Source organism: Coptis chinensis, chromosome 9 (assembly GCF_015680905.1).
Source record: "Coptis chinensis isolate HL-2020 chromosome 9, ASM1568090v1, whole genome shotgun sequence".
NCBI classification, from domain to species: Eukaryota; Viridiplantae; Streptophyta; class Magnoliopsida; order Ranunculales; family Ranunculaceae; genus Coptis; species Coptis chinensis.
Genome location: NC_141464.1, coordinates 52289021 through 52313655, shown reverse-complemented (window position 1 = coordinate 52313655; position 24635 = coordinate 52289021). Strand labels below are relative to the sequence as shown.

General features: G+C 36.3%; 1 protein-coding gene across 1 annotated transcript; it reads right to left on the bottom strand.

Moving 5' to 3' along the window:
* Positions 1 to 5095: 5095 nt before the first annotated feature.
* LOC147476612 (metal tolerance protein 11-like) lies at positions 5096 to 24400 on the bottom strand. The gene is given in 8 exon segments (XM_086585779.1): positions 5096 to 5640; positions 6505 to 6732; positions 6873 to 6905; positions 6908 to 6958; positions 23293 to 23394; positions 23908 to 24117; positions 24192 to 24250; positions 24364 to 24400. Coding segments are annotated over 8 exon segments (1074 nt in total). The 3' UTR covers positions 5096 to 5286.
* Between the last annotated feature and the right edge of the window lie 235 nt (positions 24401 to 24635).

Genomic DNA, 24635 nt, shown 5'->3' with positions numbered 1-24635 from the left:
GGACTAAGTCCAAAAGGCATGGCATGGCCACACCGTTTGGACTTAGTCCCAAACCCGTTTGGCCAATAACGGCACACCGTTTGGACTTAGTCCCAAACTGCATGGCCATACCGTTTGGGACTAAGTCTAAAACTGCATAACCACACCGTTTTGGGACTAAGTCCAAAAGCGGCATGGCCACACCGTTTGGGGACAAAGTCCAAACAGACACATTTGATTGTTGAAGGTGTTTGATAGGTTTGTAACATACATTGAGCAATCAAATTATTGGAATCCATTCAAGGGAAAATAAGTTATCCCAAGGTCGATTAGTTTTTCGGTTTCTTCCATTTTGCAAAATATTTGACTTAGGCTGTAGACAAGCCAAAAGAGTGAAAATAACTAAATAAGCCACTTATAGTTCGGTACCGCTTATAGTTTTATCTTGAAAAGGCCACAGTTGATACATGAAATTCATAATATATGAAATTTCTATTTCTCACTCCCCGAGTATATATAAGTACAGCCACAAGACAAATACATGAAAAACTTCAGCTCATCAACCTTATTTATAATCAAGCACAATTGGAATTTGAGCACAATTTTTCATGAAAAACTTTTAGCATCGTCTTCATAATCTACTTCTTCTTCAACAATGCGATCTTGATATTGTTGATACTTCAGCTCGAGTAAATTCCATCTCATTCATTCCTTAGCCATTGTACCAATGCAAGAAGACCTTCCTACCTAAAACATAACTGTAAATTTTGCACATAAGCTGTAATCCAAAGCAATTATTGTGAAGCTACATCCAAAGCAACTTAGGATAACTCATCATCGACAACGCCACCACGACATCCAAAGCAACTTAAGCCAATAACACCTTAACCCGACCACTTGATAATACACAAAACCGCTAAGAGAAGACGGACCAACAACAACTTAAATATTAACATTCGATTGAGTGAATTTTTCCAAATCGGTCGTTATCCTCCTTGTGCAAATAGAAGCTCGACTCTCAGTTGGGGAAAATGTGGGAGCTCGACTCTCATTTATATTCAACGACGACGAGCTTCCACAATTATTTTCTTCATCCACCCACTTAAAATACCTACATTTCTTATCCTTAGGCAAACGTTTGTCATTTTTTTCGCAAACACAGAAAGATCGTCCAGGATTCATTTGGGTATTTGAGACTCTATTAAGAACTGAGCTTCCACAATAAGGGCACCTCATTTATAGATCGAATTTCACTGTAGAAGGAAAAAATTAAAAAATTAAAAAATATCAAAATATGCAAATGTAAAATCACTTGAATATGTAATAACTATGGAACCCTAAACCAATAACATTAAAAAACAAATGAACAAACAAAAGTTAAACAGAATATGCTAGTTCAAAACTTTAAAAGAGTTCAAAAATATGCTAGTTCACCGAATATGCGAGTTCAACGAACTTCTGACGAGAATTCAAAACTCGACGAGTTAAGCGAATAATTCAAAAACTCGAAGAGTTCAAAACTCGACAAATTCACGAACTTCGACAGAGTTCAAAACTCAACGAAATTCAAAACTCGGCAGAATTTAAAACTTCGGCGAGTTCACGAACTTCGACATAATTTAGAACTCGGCGAGAGTTCAAAACTCGATAGAATTCAAAACTCGGCGAAATTCACCGAACTCGTGATAGAATTTAAAACTCGACAGAGTTCAAAACTCGACAGACGACGAACTCGACAGAGTTCAAAACTTCGGCGAAGTTCAAAACTTCGACGAGAATTTAAAACTCGACAGAGTTTAAAACTTCGGCAGAATTTAGAACTCGGCGAGTTCAAAACTCCTCGGCGAAATTCACCGAACTTCGATAGAATTTAGAACTCGACAGAATTTAAAAACTCGACGAGTTCAAAACCGACAGCGAAATCACCCGAACTCGACGAGTTCAAAACTCGGCAGATTCAAAACTCGGCAATTTAGAACTCGACGAGAATTTTAAAACTCGACAGAGTTCAAAACTCACGGCAGAATACGGCATTAAAGAATCTGACGAGTTCAAAACTCGACGACCGAATCACGGCATGAAGAATACGATTGAGTTCACGAACTCGAAAAGAGTTCAAAACTTTCGGGCGAGTTCACCGAACTCGGCGAGTTCAAAGCGATATACTAATATGCTAATGGCAGCCACCATTTTTCTTTTTTTTCGTTTTACAAACAAGTATGAAAACTAAATTTGAGATTTAAACCGACGAGCCTAGAAAATATTCCAAGGCACTCAAAGTTGTATATTCTTCATACATGAATATATATGAGCTAGCCATCTGAGATTATACCACATTACCATCACACACACGATACATTACCACCTACATAACAAACCCAGCGTATTGGGTCAATTCATAACTAGAAGGAATGTCTCAGCTACTTAGAAGTAGAGACTATCTGAGTTAACAAGCGAAAAAAAATTAAAAACAAAGACAACGAAAATAGGAACGAGAATGCACAACACAACATAACGAGTTTGCGGTGAGTGAGTGAAGTGAGTGAGAATAAAGTGTGTTAATGGAAGTATACCTTAATTGGAACTTCGAGGCGAGTGAAGTTTGAGAGCTCTCGGTGGTGGATTAATGGCGAAGGAATTGGGTTTTAATAATAGTCGATCCCTTTTTTTTTGGTAGATCCATTTTTTTTTTTCTTTTTGAGAAGTTGAGAAGGATTGCCGAGAGAGAGAGAGAACTTGATTTCTCGAGAGAAGAAGAAGTTCTCAGAGAAGAAGAAGAAAAACACGAAATTTTTGTTATTTTTTTTTTTTTTATTTTGAAATACACAGAAATTTTGAAATATCGGTTTTATGAGTAAATTAGATCTTCCGGATCTAGAGGTCGGATCCGACGGCTCAAGAGGAGAGTGAGATAAAGATGGCACTCTAAGGCACCCTAGACAAATATATATATATATATATATATATATATATATATATATATATATATATATATATATATATATATATATATGTCTAGTCTCTTTTTTCTAAAACCCAAATTTTCTAAATTCCAATCCGATATTTTTGAATTTGCAATGATATTTGTATTAGATATCACGAAATTCGATATCGATTTTTTGAAAAATAATTGGATCGAATTGGATATGCTTTCAAAATCTGATCCGATCCGATTTACGATTAATTTCAATTTTTAACATATAGCGGTCCATTTCATATAGTTACTAAATTAGAACTACATATAATTTACAAACCAAATAAAAACCCTAGATAAATAGAACATTGTCTCTCTCACAACTTCAAGAAATCAATATTGTCATTCTAGTACATGTCTCAATTTATCTCATATTCCTATTTCTTGAATTAATGCATTAACATGAAGAATTTTTTTTGCTGAATAAACGTGTTAAAATGTCTAAGTTGTTTATTAAATTAATACATTTCAAAATGATTGCTAAATGAATGTATTAACTGGATAAAAAATGGTTATTCTAAAAGAGAATCCGATTATATAATTTAAATTTCTGATTTACTTCTATATTTTGTAGATTCCGAAATTTCCAAAAAAAATTTAATTTTCCGAATTGTCATCCGAAAAATAATTGGATCGGATTTGAAAATGATATTACCATCCGAAAAAAAATTAGAAAATTTTCCGAAAACCCTTTATTCGATCCGAAGTCACCCCTAATATAAATGCAATCATGTTGATACCTTTCTAGAAAATATAAAAAAAAGGTCCTCAAGGAAAGGGGTTTGTCACTAAAACTTTGGAATCAGTCCCACTTTAGCAACGAGAAAAGAAAATTACAAGAAGAAAACGAAATTATCTTATTTATTGTTAAGATTAAGATGAAAATCCTAGCTGAGATAACTTAGTTAATTAAAATGGTAGCGAACACGTCAGTAGACTATAAAGCAGATCTTTGAACGATGAGTACGGGACTTTTTTTATTGATAAAAGTTGGTCGGGAAGAGTTTAAATATATAACGATGACTCGATGATTATGGATTATGGAATCCACCACGGTTTGACAAGAGTGTCCAATGGTCGACAAATGACATACTAAAGCGTAAATTTGTTATTCTATTGGGGCGTGCGTGCTATCGGCATCAAGGAGATCTCATACCCATGAATCCTTGACTCTGACTTCTTAATGTTCCCCTTAAACAGTTCATGCATGCAAAACACATGGCCGTAAAACGGATCTATAGGGTGATTTTACAAGGTTAGAAATTTCGAATCAAAATTATGTTTGGGTATGAGTATGACGATGCCAAATTCTCAATGATTGGATATGATCCAAAGATCATTTCATGTTTGGATTGGATGTCTGTGTCAATTTTACAGATGGGGTTTCTCTTGCAGTGTAGTCGGACTTATTTCTTCCATTTTGCTAATATCTTGGTTTTATTTACTTGAGCCCGTTATATAAACTCTACAAAAAGTGGATTTATAAGATAAATCAATGGCTGATTTTTGGTAAAGATAGTCTTCTCATAATGGAGAATCTCCATATAAAAAATCAGGCCTAAACGAAAATGTTTAACGTGGTCAATAGTTATTTTGAAATTTGAAAATTCTGCAAATTTTGATACATCTAGACATCAGTGTGATGATTTTTTTCTAAGGATAATCTATATTGTGATGAGAACATCTCCACCAAAAATTAGTTTCTAATTCAATATTTTTCATGGTAGAGTTTGTCTGGAGTTCGTATAAATGACGTTCATATAATAGGCAAATTACTTTTGAAGATTAAAGATTAATATAGAGAACTCTCGGCAGGTGCCGAACTACCGACTAGCAAAGTCGGTAAAATCTTTGGGTGATGATACCAGAGGTATGGGACTCGAACCAGGTTTTGATGGATCTACAAAACCCTTTAATAACTGGTGGAAAAAGACGAACGAACAAACCAATGACAACCATGATTATGTTTCTACCATTGTGGTTCATAAAATCCCACCCGCAGCAGGATTATAGTTTTGGATTTTACACCACACGTGGATCTAAATTACAGTTACATTTACATAGAAAACTTATTGATGCCTTGCGACTTGGTATGTATTTATGTTCCTATCAACAAAACTGATAATTTCAGTAAATACCAGATTAATCAGAAATTTAAAGGACCTGGAATCTTTTAGGCCTCATATATATTAACTAAATAAACCATAAACGTTTTTCACTATGGCTACGATGTGGGTACTTTCAACTACCGCGCAGTTATACCCAACTCACATAATTTACAACACAGCTTTCTGTGCGATGGCCATCTCATGGCCAAAAGCATTGCGCTACAACTAAGAATGTGATTGTGCATGCTCAGGCTTGTGCGTGAATTCATAATCAAGATGAACAAAGGCTCTCTCGATCTCCGGCAGCTGCTCAAGCTTCTCTTGCAAGGATTCCCCGATGTCATGTGCCTCCCGCAAGGGCATGTCAGATGGCAAGACAATGTCAACCTCAACAAAGTAGTGAGACCCAAAGCTGTAAGCACGCACAGTATCAATGTGTCTGATGGCCTTGTGGTGGTTCCAGCACAGATATGTTAGTTTCTGGAGATACTCTGGGGCTGCTGACTTGCCTACCAGGGAGTTTACATTTTCCAGCACCGTACTCGACCATGTTCTCATGGTGTATAATGCCAACTGCATGTGATAAAATGTCGGGTTATACAAACAAGGTTACCAAACTAAGACAAACAAGAACGAGTCTGGACACGATAATAATAAATAGAATCATATCAGACCTTCCTGTATAACAACTAGTATACCGGTAATCGGTGGGCCAAACAGAATAGAAAGGAAGAAGAAGATGAGGAGAGGGATTATCTGAAAGCGGCGTGGAGACAGAAGAAGTGGTTGAGGTTTTGAGGAAGAAGAAGGATGGAGAGGGTGCTATGAGTTTTTTTTATTTTTTGGAACACTAAAAGACAAGGACAGCCGGACAAGTCGTTTTAAGCGTTCCTGACCCAAAAACTCACTTCGTTCGGGATAATAGTAAAACCACACTGCCAGATCAGTTGCCCTAATATAGTTTAGGACCAGATCTGGTTGGACAGAAACACTCTAACAAATGGACAGAAATAGAAGAAAAGTCTTTTGCCAAGATGTGAAATTCAGCAGTAAGCATAGATCTTAACCTAAGTTTATCCTATTACATAAACTAGCATGATGCATGTGCTCTGCACATGATGTTTAGTAGTTGATATGTGGTGTGGAAAAAGTGTGTTGAGTCTAAATGACATAATTGTCTTTATTATTATTACAAATTTACTTTAATATTTTGATGGAATATTTTGTAATTTAATCAAATGGATATGGGCAGTTCCGTCCAAATAAAATGGTTGAAGAGACCGTATTTTTGATCTGCCTCGTTTTTAAAGTATTTTAGATGGATCAAAGATGCATTAGCATAGATGGAAATAATTTTGATCTTCATGCTAGCATAGATATTTTGTAGCAGCTACTCCTCTTTAAAAAAGAAAAGCATTAGGGGATACATCACTTACAAAGTATAGCTCCCACAGGGTCCATAAAGTCATTTACGTAATTTGCAACGAGTACAGCAACAAGACCAATAATGTTCGTGATGACATCAAAGAAGTGATCCTGAGCATAAGCTTTGACGATCTCATTTGTGAAAAAGCGGCAGTAAAGTACTAGGAGGAGCTTCACCAGTGTTACTGAAAGCATGATGGAAATGACCCATGCCTCTTGTTCCTTAGTCAAATGAAAGTCATCCTCCTACAGCCAACAAACCAACGATCAATTAAGTACAGAATTGGGAGTAAAGAATATGCCCAATCAACAAGCAGAAAATTGAAGCAGCAGCACCCTGATTCAAGCTGTTAAAAAAATCACATATACTTCAATGATGCACTTACATCAGATACCAATGTCCGAACTGACTCAATTCAAAGATGATTTGCATACCCAATGTCGCCATAACCGAGGCAAAAACAAGGATTCCCTGCAAGCATTTTCATTCGAGGAAATGAGTATGATAAACCAACTACACAATGCATTGGTAATTAGTACCATGCACGATCGTTTTTACATTTGAAGAAAACTGTCAAGTTAAAAGAAGTAACAAGGCCACTTGTTTTTCTTTCTTCTCATAAGTTCACAACAAATATTATGAATACTTTTAGAATAAATAGAGTTGAACTAGTAAATAAACAGAAACATTAACTGTGGGGAAGTGCCAATTATTCGCATTCTTCACAAATCCTCGAATGCTACTCCCGCGTTCCCTCTTTTCATGCATGAATAAAGGTAATACTAATGGATTTTCAAAGGTGACCTGGTAAAATCTCGAAATAATTTTAACATAAGAACAAGAGTAGAACAATGGAATTCGTTTGAGGAAATTCTGCTTCCGATATGGTTTAACTGAGGGAGCCAATGCCTCCAAGATCAACACAATGTGCAGATCACAATATATTTTGCCTACCTTTTCTGATCCACTCACAAGCTTCAATACAATTTCATCTAAATTACACCAACATATACCACTACGCCACTGCTAGATAGTAGCAAGGAACTACCCACTACCATACTAAAACTACAATTAAGCAGACCACTAATACTCAAGATTGCTACCTAAGCCACTAATATTAACCAGTTACATATTAGAACTAGATAGTAGGAACTACATGCCAACCTGCACATATCGTCCACACATCAGTCATGTATATAACATAACCCAGGTGTCTCTGGAAGGGATATACTACTGAGAGAGAGTAACAGTGCCGTCATTGATTTTTATTTTGGAAGACTAGACATATCTACTTATTTCATTGCTGAAAGTTTTGCCATATTGGAGGGAATAAGGAAATCGAACTGGGATTGAGGAATATATGGTTCGAATTTGATTGTAAACCTGCAGTTAAATCAATTCAAGAAGACAAGGTGCATCGGAGGCTCATAGCAGCCTGGGATCAAATAAAAATCTAATCACATCAGATAAATATCACCAGTGTGGAGAGACGCCCAAGAAAAGCAATTTTGTCTGCCCGATGTAATGAGGCAATGGTGGAATTCTACGCCACCCTTTCTACACATAATGGAAAGCATGGACACGACATAGTACAGATTTGTGAACGGAAGAATGGTATAAAGTTAATGCTACAAATCAAGCACTCTCCAATCTTATCTCTTATTCTTTGTAAACTACTTAGTAACACTTTTTTTGCTATATGATACAATAACCTTTTAGAAAAAAATTAAAAAATTAAAAAATTAAAAAAAAAAAAAAATATATATATATAATATATATATATATATATATATATATATATATATATATGGGCTGGCTACCTTGACGGCTCAATTGACAGATTATCTTCTTGACATTTCGTCCGTCCAGTTTTGATCACAACCCATCCAACGCCCAAGAACTATTCCTTATCAAACAAAGAATTGAGGTGGGTATAATGGTCATTTTGATTTTCTATTCATAAAAAAACAAAACCCAACAAAACACCCTAAGACTTCTTCTTCCTCTCTTCCTCACTCACTCTCTCTGAGGAGAAACCAGCGGTTTCTTTCTTCACAAAATATCACCAAACTATTCAATTGGAGCCCATTATCTTTCTTTTTCATAAAAAATCACTATACTATTTTTTTGGAATTAGCCATCTCGTAGAAACCAAGGTAAGTTAATCTTATTTTATCGTTCTTTTGGTTTTCCGATTTGTAAGAAGTTAATATTCTTTGCTTTGATATTGTCCTTTTGAACTTAAGTGCTTTCTTTTGAATTAGAATTCTTAGTTGTTTGTTCTCGAAGAATTGCTCTATAGCCCTCTTTTATACCATAATCGTTTTTGCTAATTAGAATAGACGTTAAAATTGTCAATTTAATATATGGGAGTCATTAATATCTATTTTGCGTCATTTGATATTTTTCTGTTTCTTTTTTTTGCTAAAATGGAAGAAAATGTTAGAGCTTTTGTTGGCACTTCTTCTTGTTGTTCTTGATTCTCAAAGTAATGGCGTTAATAAATTAGTTGCTCCACACTTAGGTATGAAATTTAATAGTGTTGATGAAGTAAAGACTTACTCTGAGAGAGTTTGGTAAGCAGGAGGGATTTGAGATTCGTGTTCGGACTCTACGGATAAAAACAAGCGGGTGTGGAATTGCCTTCTAGTTGTCTATTGGTTTTGCTTTCGAGAGGGGTCCATAACAAGAAAGAAGAAATTGAAGGTGTAGCTTCGAGAAGTACTTTGACTATTAGATGTGGTTGCCAAGCTAGAATGCGAGTTACAAAAAGAAAACTTGAAGATATATATGATGTGAGTTTGGCTGAAAATCGCCATAGCCATGGTTTCGTCACTCCATCAAAGAGACAATATATGAAAGGTAACAAAAATATGCCCTGCCGCTGCAAAGAGTTTGTGAGGTTTTTCATGACAACGGTATACCTGTAGGGAAAGTGGCAGACGTTTTCCATGGGGATGAGATTGGGTTTCGGAGAAAGCATTGTTGGAACCACCATTATGGTTTGACGAGAAAAATGCCTAAAGATAATGATGCAACAGCCGTGCTTCACTATTTTAGGCAGAAGAGTGTTGAAAATCCTCAGTTCTACTATGCCGTTCAATTAGATACAAAAGGTGTAGTAGTAAATTTCTTTTGGGTTGATGGAAGGTCCCGTGTCTAATATGAGTACTTTGGGGATGTCGTATCTTTTGATACAACATATAGAACTAATGTTTACTGGTATGCCATTTGCCCTTTATCGAGTCAACCACCACATGCGATCCATTCGGTTTGGTTGTGCCTTGCTACTTGATGAGACGTAAGAGACATTTGTGTGGTTGTTTTAGACATGGCTTTGCAGCTATGGGTGGTCGATCCACCAACTTCAATACTTACCGACCAAGATTTAGCGATGATGCGGCAGCAGTTAGAAGAGTTTTCCCTACTATTCGACATCGATTTTGTCTTTGGCACATTATGCAGAAAATTTTGAGAAGTTGTCATTTGTCTACCATAGGCTCGATGCTTTGTGTTGAGCTTACATATATTATTTGGAAGTCATATAGGATTGTTGATTTTGAAAGCGGTGGGTGCACTCTTGTTGAAGTATAACTTGACCGAAAATACTTGGTTGTGAGAAATATATAAAACCGTCGTCTTGGGTTCCGGCTTATCACAATGACATTTTTTTTCTTTGGTATGCATCGACCGGGTAAGTGAATCAATGAATTCTCATTATGATCAATTCGCTAGTTCGACGACTACACTTATGGAATTTGTCCATGGTAATGAGAGGTCTTTGGAATCGATAGCCGGGAATGAAAGGAATCGATTACCGCATCGAACATACTTCTCGCATTGTGGCTAAGGATGCTTTCCTCCTCAAGCATGCGGGTAAAGTTTATACCATTAGTGCTTTCAATAAATTCAAGAAACATTTAGAAAAGGCTAAGATGAAGTATAGAATTGTTGGAGAAGAGATAGACATACATGGAACGGGGAATTTATACGGTGAAGACAAGAGACATTAAGCAAACTTCAATTTGGAAAGTGACTTTTAATAGAGGAACTTTGGAGGGTGAATGTGAATGTAAGAATTTTCAGTTGAAGGATTACTTTGTGCTCACATTTTAAAGCTTTTTCAGCGTTATGACATCGAAGAGATTCGGATCATTTTATTTTGAAAGCGGTGGACACAAAAAGGCAAACACATACGAGCGGTGTTTGATGGTGGACTAGTGGCGGTCATGAAGACCATGAGCCATTAAGAGTTGCCCATTGTATCAAGGTTGCAACTCAATTGGCTTATGATGCATCAACTAGTGTTGAGACATATGCATATTTTATTTAGAAGATGAGTGAAATGTCTATTGGAGTTTCGAGCTCAAGGAAACTATCAACAAAAGCGGATGCAATGAATAATGAAGCACCTCGGTTGAAGAGCCTATAGTTGATACCTCACGGGTAATTTATTTAGTTTGTTTTTTTTATCTTTGCAATGATAAAAATCCTATTTGATTTTAACTCTTAAATCTTCTTTTCAGCTCTTGGTTTTAAATCCCAACATTTCTCAAGCGAAGGGGAGGAAGAAGAAAATGGAAGAATGAAAGGCCCCGGGGAGGAAGCCTTAGAGAATCCGGGAAGAATGTGTAAATCTTGTAATAAGATTGCTAAAGCACGACTCGAGAAATTGTCCAGAAAAATTAAAAAAACAAGAGTGTGGAATGACATGCTTGTTGAGTGTGGAAGGACCGTTGGTTATGTTCTTCTTGTCTTTTTTTTTGGGTTTTTTTCTAATTGTAAGAATTATAAAACTATCCAATTTTTGGGAGCTTACACCAATGATTTTTTTTTTTTTTTATGTTGGATAATTGATACTAGAAAAAATGGTATGAGGCGGTGATCCTAGGTTGTAGAAAGTCCGAGTGATTCAATTGTTGTTCCCGATGGGCGGCTTTATGCATATCGGTATTTTGAGAATGTTAGAATTTCTTTGTCTGATATCAGTATTTTGATTGTGGGCTTTGTGACTATGAACATTGATTGTTCATAGTCATAAGCTATGAACATTCTTTGTTCATAGTCCACAAAAAGTCCACAAAGAAGAACTCAGATCCAATTGGCATTCAAATACAACAATAATGAATGAACCCATATAAACAATAGCATAGCATTGAATTATTTTTACATTGCCGATAACAAAGCTTTAAGTTTAACGATTACACAATCGCGATTCAGATGAATTATCACAGGTTCCATCCTACAAAAGAAAACCTATCAAACTGAGAATCCCGATGTCAATAGCAAATTCTGGATTCAATGCAATCGAGTTACTTGAGTATAGCATCAAACAAGTAGTCACAACCTCTTCTACTCGGTAGCCGGATTCATCGGCTCAAGATGCTACAAAAAGACAAAACCATCTAACAAGCAAGACCTCACTTCTTCGTGCAAGCTTCAACCTGGAAGGCTTAAATTGGGAACTATATCATTCAACCATTCCACCAACTCCATTTCATTTGCTTGGTAGTAAACAGTGAAGTTTAATAATGATCTAAAATGTGCCTACGAAGTTTAAAACAAAGACAATGTGCTTTTTACCTCCAACTACGAACCAACGGGGGAAGGGGGAAACCATTCTCACTTATGGAAAACATGATAAGATCTTTGATATAAGGCGCGTGATCTCAAACTTCCAAAGCGAAACCCAATGGCCTTATTTTATCCGGTACATAAGTGATCTACATTCAAATAAAAAAAAGCTTTAAAAACAAATGCACAAACAAGTGGAATGAAATTCGGCCGAAAGTGAAAAGATCCCACATACCTTTGCAACTTGAACTAATGTGAACAACATATAAACAAAGGAATCAATCCTCCTCCTCCTCCAAACCCTTTAAGCTACTTCAGAATACGCTTTGTCGTGAAACGAGCAACTGTAAAGTCAATAGCAGAAGATAAAAAATGTATATATTAACAACCCCAAAGCTGAAATCCTTGATAAAATTTGATCTTTTGATAACCCCAAATCTCTACAGTTCCGGCATTGTTCTAAAAACCGAAATTTCTCAATAAATTTTTTTAAAAATTTCTCAAAAATTTGAATTGTTTGAATTTTAAATTGACTATCCAGTTTTTTGGGAGCTTACAGTGTGGAAGGACCGTCATTTTAAACATGCCTCCACGAACACGAGGAGGATTAAGCACCCAAACCCGAAAAAGAAAATGTAACGAAGTGCCACCAATTCCCATTGTTTATGAACCCAATGAAGAAATCGCAAAATCAACAATGAACACTTAATGTTCATACTCTTGTTGGACTATGAACATTCAATGTTCATACTCCTAGTGGACTATGAACATTGAATGTTCATACTCTTATTAGACTATGAACATTCAGTGTTCATAGTTGATGCAATACAGTTTGCCAATGATGTCAATGAAGTTGGCATATGATGTGTATGTCAATGAAGTTGACATACGTCAATGAACTGGAAAAGCGGGTAACAAAGTCGGAAAGACATGGACGTGCCCATATTTGATTGGAAATGTCAAAATAAGCATAACCCACAGCTTTGTTGTGGGCACCACCCTCTCGGTCCCTAAATCCATCACTTAGGCCTTCAAAATCATGTTTTTGCCGTTTTAGGAAAGTTTTGTTTTTGCTATATCTTTTGATAGGAGATTCCGTTTTCGATTTGGTCAATTGGGTTAATTCTATTTTGATTAGTAGTTTCTTAATATATGGTTATCCCAAAACTTTTCATTTTTGGAAAATTTTGAGTTTTGTGGAAATTAGGGTATTTCGCCTATATAAAGGCTGGTAGTTTGTATTAAAGTCTCAGTTTTGGTTTTGAGTTAATCATATTAAGAGTTACCACAATTGGACTATGAACAGTGATATTAAAAGTTAATCATATTATGGGCTATGAACATTCTTTGTTCATATCACAATTGGACTATGAAGCGATTGATTGTTCATAGTTAGGTAGCTATGAACACTCATTGTCCATAGCTATGAGCTATGAACATAGCTATGAACAATGAGTGTTCATAGTCCATATTATGCGCATACTATGAACAATCATTGTTCATAGTCCAATTGTAGTATGCACAAAGAATATTCATAGCTCATGACTATGAACATTGATTGTTTATAATACGATGGTATGGACTATGAACACTCACTTTGTTCATAGTTTAATTGTGATATGAACAAAAATGTTCATAGCTCATGACCGTGGTATGAACAAAGAATGGTTAATTTGAGATACCCCCTTGTTTTTTGCGAGTGAGAGGAGTGATTTTTCCCCGATAATAATATCATCTTTATTTTTGTTTTGGTAAGCGGTTGAGATTAGATCATCTAATTTATTTTTAGATCGGGTGATCGAGATTAGATCTAACCATTTTGGTAGTCTTCCCACCGTGCCGCGGCTTATACATTGTCGTATATAAACTTTCTCATTTATATAGTGTTGTACACGCTTATATAGTGAGGTATGAACATTGATTGTTCATACCCCAAATATGTATGAACAATGAATGTTCATATGAACAATGAGTGTTCATAGCTCATATTGGGTATGAGCGTGATTGTTCATACCCTAAATAAGAGAGGGTACAATGGTCATTTGACTTTCTATTCAAAAAAAAAAAAAAATAGATCCACAAAAATCCGACCCCATTCTTCTTCCTCCTAATGAAGCCATCTGCATAAAATTTCATAGTTGGGTATTGATTTGTGTATAATTCTTCAATTTGGAGATGGGTTTAATTTACCTTGGAGTTATCCTCATAAATATGAAGTGGGTGATCGGTTATCTGTTGAAGTGAATTCTTTGACTTCCATTGAATCATTGATAAAGAAATACCTTATATAGTTATGACACCTTTTTTATGTAAACCATTGGAAGGAATTAAAGATATGGATGGTTGAGTTGAGAATCTTGGTGAGTTTTTGTATCTCTTTGATTCTATTATTGAAAGCGAGGAGGTAATCAATTTTCAAATGAGTTCTTCAAACTTGATTGAGTTGGGTTTCAAGGATTCAACTTTAATTATATTTTTCTTTTGATTCTTAAGATTTGATTGTGGGTTAACGGTTCCATTGAGTTTCAGGCAGAGTTTTCATGAAAAACGTGGTAGTGGGTTTCTCCGAAAACTTAGTGGTGGGGTGTCCACAGTAGTGAGGAGAGAGAAAGAGGATGAGGGAAGAAAGAAAGTCGGTTTTATCCAATTTTCTAATCTAATTTGTGAAAGAAAAATAAAATGACTATTGTACCCTCTCATATTTGCTTTGTGAAATTAGTGCAAGATCTGGACGTTGGTTCGGGTATAATCGAATGGACGTGATGAGGTGTTAGATGGGCTGTCATTTTAAGTATATATATATATATGAACCTACCCGATAGGCAAATATCATCTAATTCCACAGTCCAAAACAAACATGAGAATATTTTATCACTACATGATAGAGGCTGCACTTTCAAACAAAGTTGCAATTCATGGTGAGGAGAGTAAAAGAACATATACACATGTTAGAAAGTCCAATTTTCACATAAAATAGGATTTCTACTCAAACTAAATACAAATATTCACCTAAACTAGTGAAGAGGAGGGGTAGATGTACTTGCCTTTAGCAGTATCAACAAATTAAACCTCTTGGTATCGAATATCTTTGGTTGGCTTTTCCTCCACTATAGATAATAGCTCCAATCCTAAGTTGATTTCGATTGAAATCAAATTAAGCATAAAACACCCAATTCCTTCAAACAATCAATATCCACTAATTTTCCATAACCAAATTAACCTACCCTTTGTTCAAACCCAATTTATTCCCTGAGATTCCCCCTTTGAATCCCAAGAGAGAGAGAGAGTGAGAGAGCTTGAAAAAAGACCAATCCTGAGAGAGGGAACCCCCCGCGAGACTTCTTTCCTACCTTCGATTTTTTAGCCCACAAACCCCTTAACCCCAAGTCCCAAAATATGGGGTTTTACATGTGACACCAAAGTCAAATGAATAAGACGAATCAAAGTAGTTTCATGAGACTATATACCACGAGGCATAATAGTAATATGTATACGTAGTTACATACCATTTTGATATTTCAATTCTACTAATAAGCTTGAATATAAACATGTCTAAGCTACACCTAATATCTCCCTTTTCGAGAATGTCCTCGACCAAAGTTCATTCCTGGCGTCCGTGTAAGTACTTATCAATAACCAGTGAAAGCAAATCTTATAACCCATTAACCTTTACACAATCAATTTCATGACAAAGACTCAATACCCAATACAAGAAAACCATATAACACATTCACATGTACACATTCAACTCCATTAAATAACAAACACTTACCAATTCAGCAAGGACTTCCAAGATCACCACTATAGAAGCTAGGTTCCTCGCTTATAAGCAAGTTGGTACTTAGAAATATTAGTCTCAAACGTCACATAGACCTTTGCATGGAACACCTAGTAACAATATTACGACTAAAACACATGAGAACAAATCTTTAGGAATGAGAATTGGCATAAAGACTTTGAGAATGGCAATGAGCAACACTGCGAATAATCTGATGTACTATAACTAATTTAGATGGACTCAACTATAATTAAAAACTGCTATTAGCTACACTCTCCAAACAACACTAGTAAAGTCTGCAGTTGTCCAAACTTGGCTTAGCATACATGCATAGACCTCCTATGCATAAATAGAAAATCACAACAACATGAACGAAGTATAGAGGAATATTGCAGATGTTTACTCTTTTAGTATGCAAATCTGCCATAGCATATAGATAAGAATGGTCATCACCAATATAGATTATACTTGTTTATATGCAATGTTCATCACTTCTACTCCGACATCTTACATTTTCTGGTGCTAGCAAATGCAAAGAATAACAGTCTTACTATCTTTATGGCATGAATGAATTGTGATTTCAAAGAAACAGACTGGACTTTCATGACAAATGCAACAACTCAAGAACAATTTTATGACTGATATTAATGCCTAATAAAATGGCCTACTATTTGACAAAACTTTGCAGGCAATTCAGCTTCTCACTAATATATATATATATATATATATATATATATATATATATATGCAATTATTACAATCAGGTGAGGCTTTGCATCAACTTTTCCAAATTAACTTGTTGGTCCTCAAGAGTAGATTGAAAGACAGTTGGAAAATCTAGTTCATTAACACGACATGGCAATCTCCGAGGTGAATGTAACCATTCGATGAAAGCAAACAAAAAAGAACGTAAGTATCTCATGCAATTCCAACCCAGCCAATGCAAAACAAAATTAATTTTAGTTTTTACTATGTCATTTTTCATGACAACACTAATTAATTTCAGTTTTTACTATGTCATTTTTCACGACAACACTGATTAATTTCAGTTTTTACTATGTCATTAAGAAGAAGAAGAAGAAGAAGAGAAGAAGAAGAAGAAGAAGAGAAGAAGAAGAAGAAGAAGTCATTTAATTATTTTCTAAAACAAAACTTTTTAAATAACATTACAAAATAATTCTCAAATCAGGGAAAATTAACTTAACACGGTTATTAGGAACCTAGCTAGTTATGCTTGAAAAACGTTAAGGAACCAAAAAATGTGTGCGATACTAATATCCTGTTTTGGTGTACTAGTCAAATGTAGTTCTATAGAGATTGAACTTGTAGAAGTTCCCATGGTGGTAGAGAATGTAGAAGATGTCTCTTCCTCTTGCCCTTATAACACCACTTGTCCTTTGTAGCCCATCCCTTGGATGACCATTGGTGCCCCATTGGTAGCCTATTAAATGACATTAAGTGCTCCGTTGATGTGGTGATCGATTGACCTTTGGTGCTCCATGTATAACTCATGCCTTTTGGGTTGCCTTGTTGCTACGATCCAATAGGTTTGCATACGTTAATTAATCAACGACAATGACACGTGTCAAGAATATATTGGTGATAAATATATGTGCCTTATACCATGTATATTGTTTCTTTCTTTTCCATTTTAACATTGGCTATGTGCAATTGCTACTGCTTTGCTACCACAAAAGTTGACCACTATCGACTTTTTTCAACTCCATTGATTGCATAAAATAGGATCACTTGATTGTCTATCTGATCTTCTTCTAAAGTATTTAATGTCCAATTATTAACTTTAAATAAAAGGCAAAGTTAATGCAATAGTCTACTGAAATAGATCTTAATAATTGGGCGCGGATAAAGAAGACATGTTCAGTATCTTGGCATAAATTAATAACTAAGTCTAAGATACATAGAAACCCGTTGCACTTCTTATGTGAAGCTTAGTATAAATTAGAATCCTGATTAACTTACCACATTATATGTATATTGACACTTAACTTATAACACCCCTATTTTTATTCTCCTTTTTAATTAAATATATATAAAGTTAAATAATAATAATAATAATAGATAAAAATAAAAAGGATAAAAATTAGAAACACTACAACAGAATATGTTTTTAGTAGCGCCATACCCCATCACTAAAGGTGTCTTTGAGCGTGGCAAAAGATCTGTCGCAACACACCAGATGGCGTTGCAAAGGCGTGGCTAAAAAGTGTGTCTTAAATACTTAAATGCAACGCCAAAAGTGGCGTGGAAAATGTCCCTAGTCTGTTGCGACGCCTAAGGGCACTGCTAATACACTAATTCCGTTGCTACTTCATTTATGAAAATTAACTTAATTGAAAATTTATTTTAAACTATTTGCAGCGCTTGGCGTCGCAAAAGAGAGCTTCTAACAACTAGGATGGTGTTGCAAAACCTTTTGTTACGGTAGAATCAAATCTTTTAGCTACACCAAAATTGTTGCGAATGATATAAATTCCAGAAAAGCACATTTTATTTGGGACGCATTTAGCATTACAAATGGTGCAATTCATACATATACCTGTACATTTTCATTTACATAATCCTACCCAAAACAATTTTTATAGAACACAGTAACCCTATAACAATTCACCACAAATCATAACAAAATGAATTTCATTACTAAATCATTCAATACAAAAGATCTTAAAGAATTCACATAACTATTTTTTGTGAAAAAACGTCATCTCTCACATAATCTTAACAACGTTCAACTAAATTTAGATGAATTATTCAAAACTAAAATTCCACAAATAATGTCTATAGCATGCTAATTTGAGCAGCATCCACTCGAAGCTTCTTCTTGATTCTACTACTTCTGGCGACCAATCGACCAATCTGGCACAACAAATTAAAAAAAAAAAATCACTTTAGTAAATTTATTAGAAACATTAATAAACCTAATATACACAAGTTGGCAATGCATGTGAAACTATGCACCTCCTATATGCATAAATTGGTGCCCATGGCCAAAAGCTTATAAAGAACTTATCAAAGTTATAACTCGATCACATTCATGAAGGTACAGATCAAATAAGAAGACAAAAATAGCCAAAAGCTAATAGATTTTGAACTAAATTGTACATGTAAATGACAAACCATTAAAAAACTTAGTGTCATAAAGTTATCACCAATGAAACAATAAAATAAGCATAGCTAAACATCAAGTAAATCAAGCAAACAAGCTCAACTACAAAAAGCAGTTCCAACAGATGGTAGAGTCAGATGTAAAGGTATCGGGTGTGGGATGCTTCCTGTATACTCAAAATAAAAGGACTCAAATAAGAGCTGTGGGCATAGCAGCTCATTCCCAACTCTAGGCACAACATAAGAGGGAGGTGTGGTATATTTGTCAACACATTGCTACATGCATTGGTTTGACTCAATAATTGCTTTCTTATCGTTAGAACACGTTTTTGACCTTATCGGTCCCATCTATCATTAGAGTCTGAAAACGAGATATTTCTCGTTGTAGAAATGGGCTTCTAGCTCATTTAGGGCTTCAGTTGTCCTTCACTCTATTACCTTCTATTCGAAGTCTGACACTTCTACTCCTGACCTCACTTTTCAAAGGCAAGAAAGAAGTAAGCTCTTATCCCTTCTTTGGCTAAGACTACTTGCTCGCGTCTGACTACCTATTCCCTTTCTTTAGCTTTTTGGCGCTCTGTCCCCTGTACTTTGCTCACAAAAGAAGCTACACACATTATTGAACTCAATGCCTATTAGTTTATGGTAGTTTATGGCCTGGAACACGGTTTTATACCTTATCGGTCCCTTAACCCGCCCGAAGTGTCCTTTTAATTCGTTTTCTAGGCCTTCAAAAGCCAATGTGTTAGTCTCACTAGTCAAACTAAAGAGAAAGCCGAAGGAGAAGCTTTTACGAGCTAATGCATAGTTTCGAATAGGAAAAGCGAATGTCGGTGCATACTATCTATGAAGAAAGGAAAAGGCATTAGGAAACTTAAAACAGACTGGGTAAGCTCATCTTAAACCCCGAATACTTCGGGAAGGAAACACAAATTCTTATTCGTAGAGTGATCAAACCGAAGTGTTCATTTCAAGCTAAGCAATGTATTATTTGAGACAAGCATGCGTCTCAAAGATAGCTGCATGATGAGCTCCGACCTAAAACAATAGCTTGCCTAGGAGGACTAGTATTCCCAAGAACATGAATCGAACCTTGGACTCAATGACAAGAAGGCATTGATTGAGCGTGGCTCGTAGACATCGCGGTAACCTGGCTCCGTTAACTCTTGGTTATAGCCTGCGGATACGGTGGCACTCCTCGACGAGCATCGAAGCCAAGATATCACTGCTGTGTACTGTGACGTTAAACCCATACCCCTAAACTGGCAAGTTAAGATAAAATATCCCTTAGGGGTTGACTTATCCTTTTCTTGCCCTAACCTAGGCTTGTGTGGAACCTGTACTCAAAGTAAACCTATTTGTTCGACAGGACAGACAGTCCAAAGAGAACAAGAACAATCCGGAGCTACATACATTCTTTTACTTGTTCACTGACTCTCAATGGATTACTCCCTTCGCCTTTTTGGGGCTATGGGAGTCATCATTGGAGTCCGTACCAAAGCTTTCTAGAGGTGCCTATAAGGAAGTGGAAATAAATAGGATGATTCCAGCTGTAGTTTATTGGCTGTTTGGGTCGGTGATTGGCTGTCCCCTCGTAGCTAAAGCTAGTAGTTAGCGTTCTAGTTCTATTTTTGTAGACCAGATGGGACCTAACAAACTCTAACGTTAGGCACTGCAGCTAACAAGTCGGAAGTCCCCGAGTCCAAGTTAGCTGTTCTAGTTCAGACGATTATGGGACATGTTTCTTAGGGCTTTGGAAGCGAAAGCAACCAACCCGCGTAGTAGTAGATCGGAAGTTTCTGTTTGACAAAAGGCGTTAAGTATGCATAAAGATAAAGTAAGTAAACAGATCAGGTGTAGCGGGCAAACACAGGTGTAGCGATAGAGTGAGTTTAGTTTATGATTCTATTCAAACAGGCTATTGCGCCTAAGTCAATCCCTCATATCGGCTAGTTTGTCTTATGGCGGAGACACAACAAGTAGGTGGGATGCCTTTAAAAGCCCAAACAAGCTTTCTTCGTTCGCACCTTTTTGCCTCTGTTACAGAAGTGGAAGGATCCGTTGGTAGTTTGATCTCTTGCTAGAGTAGGTATATGCGGATTCGGATTGCCTAAGTAGAAGGCATGGAACTAGTGATTCCCTTGCGATCTTGTCTTCCTACTATTTTTCCCACTGAAGTGCGGAAATGCTATTTCAGACTTTCGGTAAAACACATTGGAATACCTTTTTGGCCGGGGTGCCAAGAGAAAATGCAAGGAATTTCGAGATCTATAGAAATAACATTTATCCAACTATAAATCTTACGTTTGATGACTCTAATGATAGATGGGGCCTCGATTGGTCATTTAGGTAAAATCGTGTTCTCGTCTAAGAAAACAGTTATTGAGTTTTCCAATGTGTGTAGCTGAAAAAAAGTGAGCTTAGGTAAGGGGGACCGAGCGGGCTAAAAGGTTGTAGAAGAGAAGAAAGGAAGAGAAGACACAAGAAGAAAGCCTCATGTTGATCCAAAGGTCTCTTGGATTCTTAAGCCTATTGTGGCGATTAATGCGAAAACATCACAGCGGTGAATAGATGCCAAGCTCTAGCGGTAGAAGTGGAACATGATAATGCTAACACTCTTGAAGGACAAACAGAAAATCAAAGGAGCTCACAAGTTCTTTGAATGCAAAGTAATGCTAGGGAACTTGCTCGATGGTTCACCTTGGGTTGTTGATGCACCTAGACGCGGGTCGATGCACCTAGTTACGTGGTTGAAGATCTCGATCCGGTTCGGTGGCTTTGCACCATAATGATCCTAGTGTGACGAAGTACCACAAGTTGTTAGTGAAATGGATAGAGAGGGAACAGATTGTTGTCTTTCTAGAGTCACTAAAACAAATATTTCAACTAGATTGTTAGAGAAGAAGTTGGTCCTCTGAGAATCGATGAGTGGCACTATTTCTAGCGATCTACTTATAGCTTAGTCTCTCTTTCTAGATGTCTTATACTATTGCCATGTACATTGAGGATCAATACTATGCACCTCCACATTTCAAAAGGATCTTGTCGGCAAAGTTAAAGGATTTGACAACAAGTGGAAAATTGATCAAGGTAAGTTGCAAATATAGGATTGCTCCAAATTCAGCTTTCTCGAAGTAAGAAGAAATTCGAGATGCTACTCCCTGGAGGAAGAGCAGGAGGGATTATGTTGGCATTGAAAAGACAAGATGCGGATTCTTCTGTAATCCCAAGTTGATCACCGAGAGATTGCAAAGTTGAGAAACATGACCGCCCAGGGGAGGCTATCTGCCGCCGCGTCGCGATTTCGAGATCAGAAACTGCTATGGTTGAAGCTGAAGAGGTTGCAAAGGAAGCAGAGGCGGCAGAAGCTATAAATATAGGACTTGTGAAGGCAACTAGTGCAGGGAGACAAAATGATCGACATTTATCCTTTATCCTTCGGCTATTCCTTCTATCCTTTGCTACTGTTTAATAGGGGGGCTCGGGAAAAGAACCTAAGCTCAAAAAACAAGTACTACCGCTAAAGGAACAAGGGCGAGATGGATATAGGCTAGGATCGGGGAAGGTTGGAAGCTCAACCATCATATCAACAAAAATGCTCGAAGGAAGGGCTGGGATCTAGAATAGCATTTAAGTCGTGCATGTTAAACCAGCTCTTTTAAGGTAACATATGAGACCGATCAAGTGTAGGAATTAGTGCTAGTTATCTGACGTCTTAAAAGTTCAGACACACCAAGCTTTCAAGGAATTATCAATGCCTCGATGTGTACACCTAATTGTCAATCATATATCCCTAATTGTGTGAAAAAAAAAAAAAAAAAAAAAAAAAAAACCAATACATTATTAACAGAAGATAAGATACCAATATTTCTTACTTGCTTAAAGTTCTCAAACTACGTACCATTGAGAATCTCCACTGAACTGTAGCATCCAAGCCTCCATCCTAGCTTGAACGGCCAAAACCTCTTCCAATTTAGTTCTTTGGGATACCATTTCAGCAGTGAGCTCGTCATTACGTTTTTCAGCTTCCTCGACCCCGTCCTTTTGTACTTCCTCTTCTTCAAAGATCTTGCTCCTTTGCACTTCCTCTTCTAAGTGAATTGATCTCATCCTTCTAGCTGATGGTGGAATGACACCATGCCCAAGGCCTTTATAATATCCAGATCTTACACCCAATACTGTACTAAAAATTTCATCCTCAGTCTTTGGCTCACCACCTTACGCCCGGACTCAACTTTAAGTTGTCGATCCGTTACGTAAGTTGAAACTAGGGATAAATATATGAAATTAAAGTGCAATGGTAAAAGCAAGTAAGAGTCATTTAACTTACATAATTTTCTTGAGCTACAGGACTAGTCCATCCCTTACTACTAAAGTGGGTTCGACGGTAGAACTCAATCTTTCCCACAGTTTGTTGGGTTTCAGAGTCGCACTGAAAAATATTTGAAAATGCATAATTTATTTTAAATAATAGTACACAACTCCAAAGCAACATAAATTATGTAAATAAAAAATAGTATCGATTCCTCAAAGAAATGTAGAAATGACTTCGAACCAGCACAATGGTTTGTTGAGAGCTTTTGCTGATTACTTGAATTCTGCTCGCTAATTATCTGAAGTAAAATGAATATTGTATTACAAGTTGTATTTGAATCATATAATCATATAATTAGTGGCTCATTGGACTCAACTTTAAACTAAGATGGGATAGATGCAAAGAGCTGCATTATTGCCTAATCTCAAGTCAGGAGGAAAACAAAAGGTCTCAGCCTTAATAAAAAAAAAAATTAGAACATCCTTTCCTTGGAACATAGCTAAACTACCACTTCAACCTCAAAAATATAATTATATCCTCTTCTAGATTTCCTTAATTTCCTCAAAACACATGACACCAATCACAACAACAATAACCATTTAAAGGAGACCAATAAGTAAACTATCATACCTTGAAATCTTCCCTTCGAAACCAATCACAGCAAGCATCCCATTTATCTTGCGCCACGCCACTATAAGGATTTCTTTGTGCCATTGCATAATTTCCAAAACGTTTATAGTGCAAGTGAAGAAGACACCTATATCCTCTTAAGCGCTCCCCTAATATCTTGTCCACGACGTACTTCACATGTGGAAGTTGCATATCCACATCAAACTTGTCCTACAAGAAATGCATTACAAAGTTACAAGGAATCATTCTGATATGCCATGCAACTAGAATAAAAACTTTATTACCTTAATGTGATCACGTAATGGTCCTCTCACGTCCTCTTTCACTTTATCCCAATCACTGCCTGTAAGAGGTCCATGTTGTCACGCTACTACTCCAATCTCCCTCACGAATTGAGTACTCCACTTCCCACAGGTATTGCATGATCTTTGTGGATCTCTATCCTAGGTTTTTTACCAGTAGCAGCTTTGTAATCAATGAGTTTCTTATTCATAGCCTTGCCTATTTTATTCTTAGTTGGAGTTGTTAACAAAAACATTCATAAAAAGAAGAAAAAAAAAAGAAAAAAAAAAGATGCCTAGTCTTTTATTATTGAACTATCCAATGCATTAAACAAATCAAAATATAATCTTATTACCAATACTTGATGTGTTCACTTCACTAACCGCTGAAATTGGTTGTGCCCTCACTCGTCGAGTTACACCTGGCATCAAAACTATACATGCAAA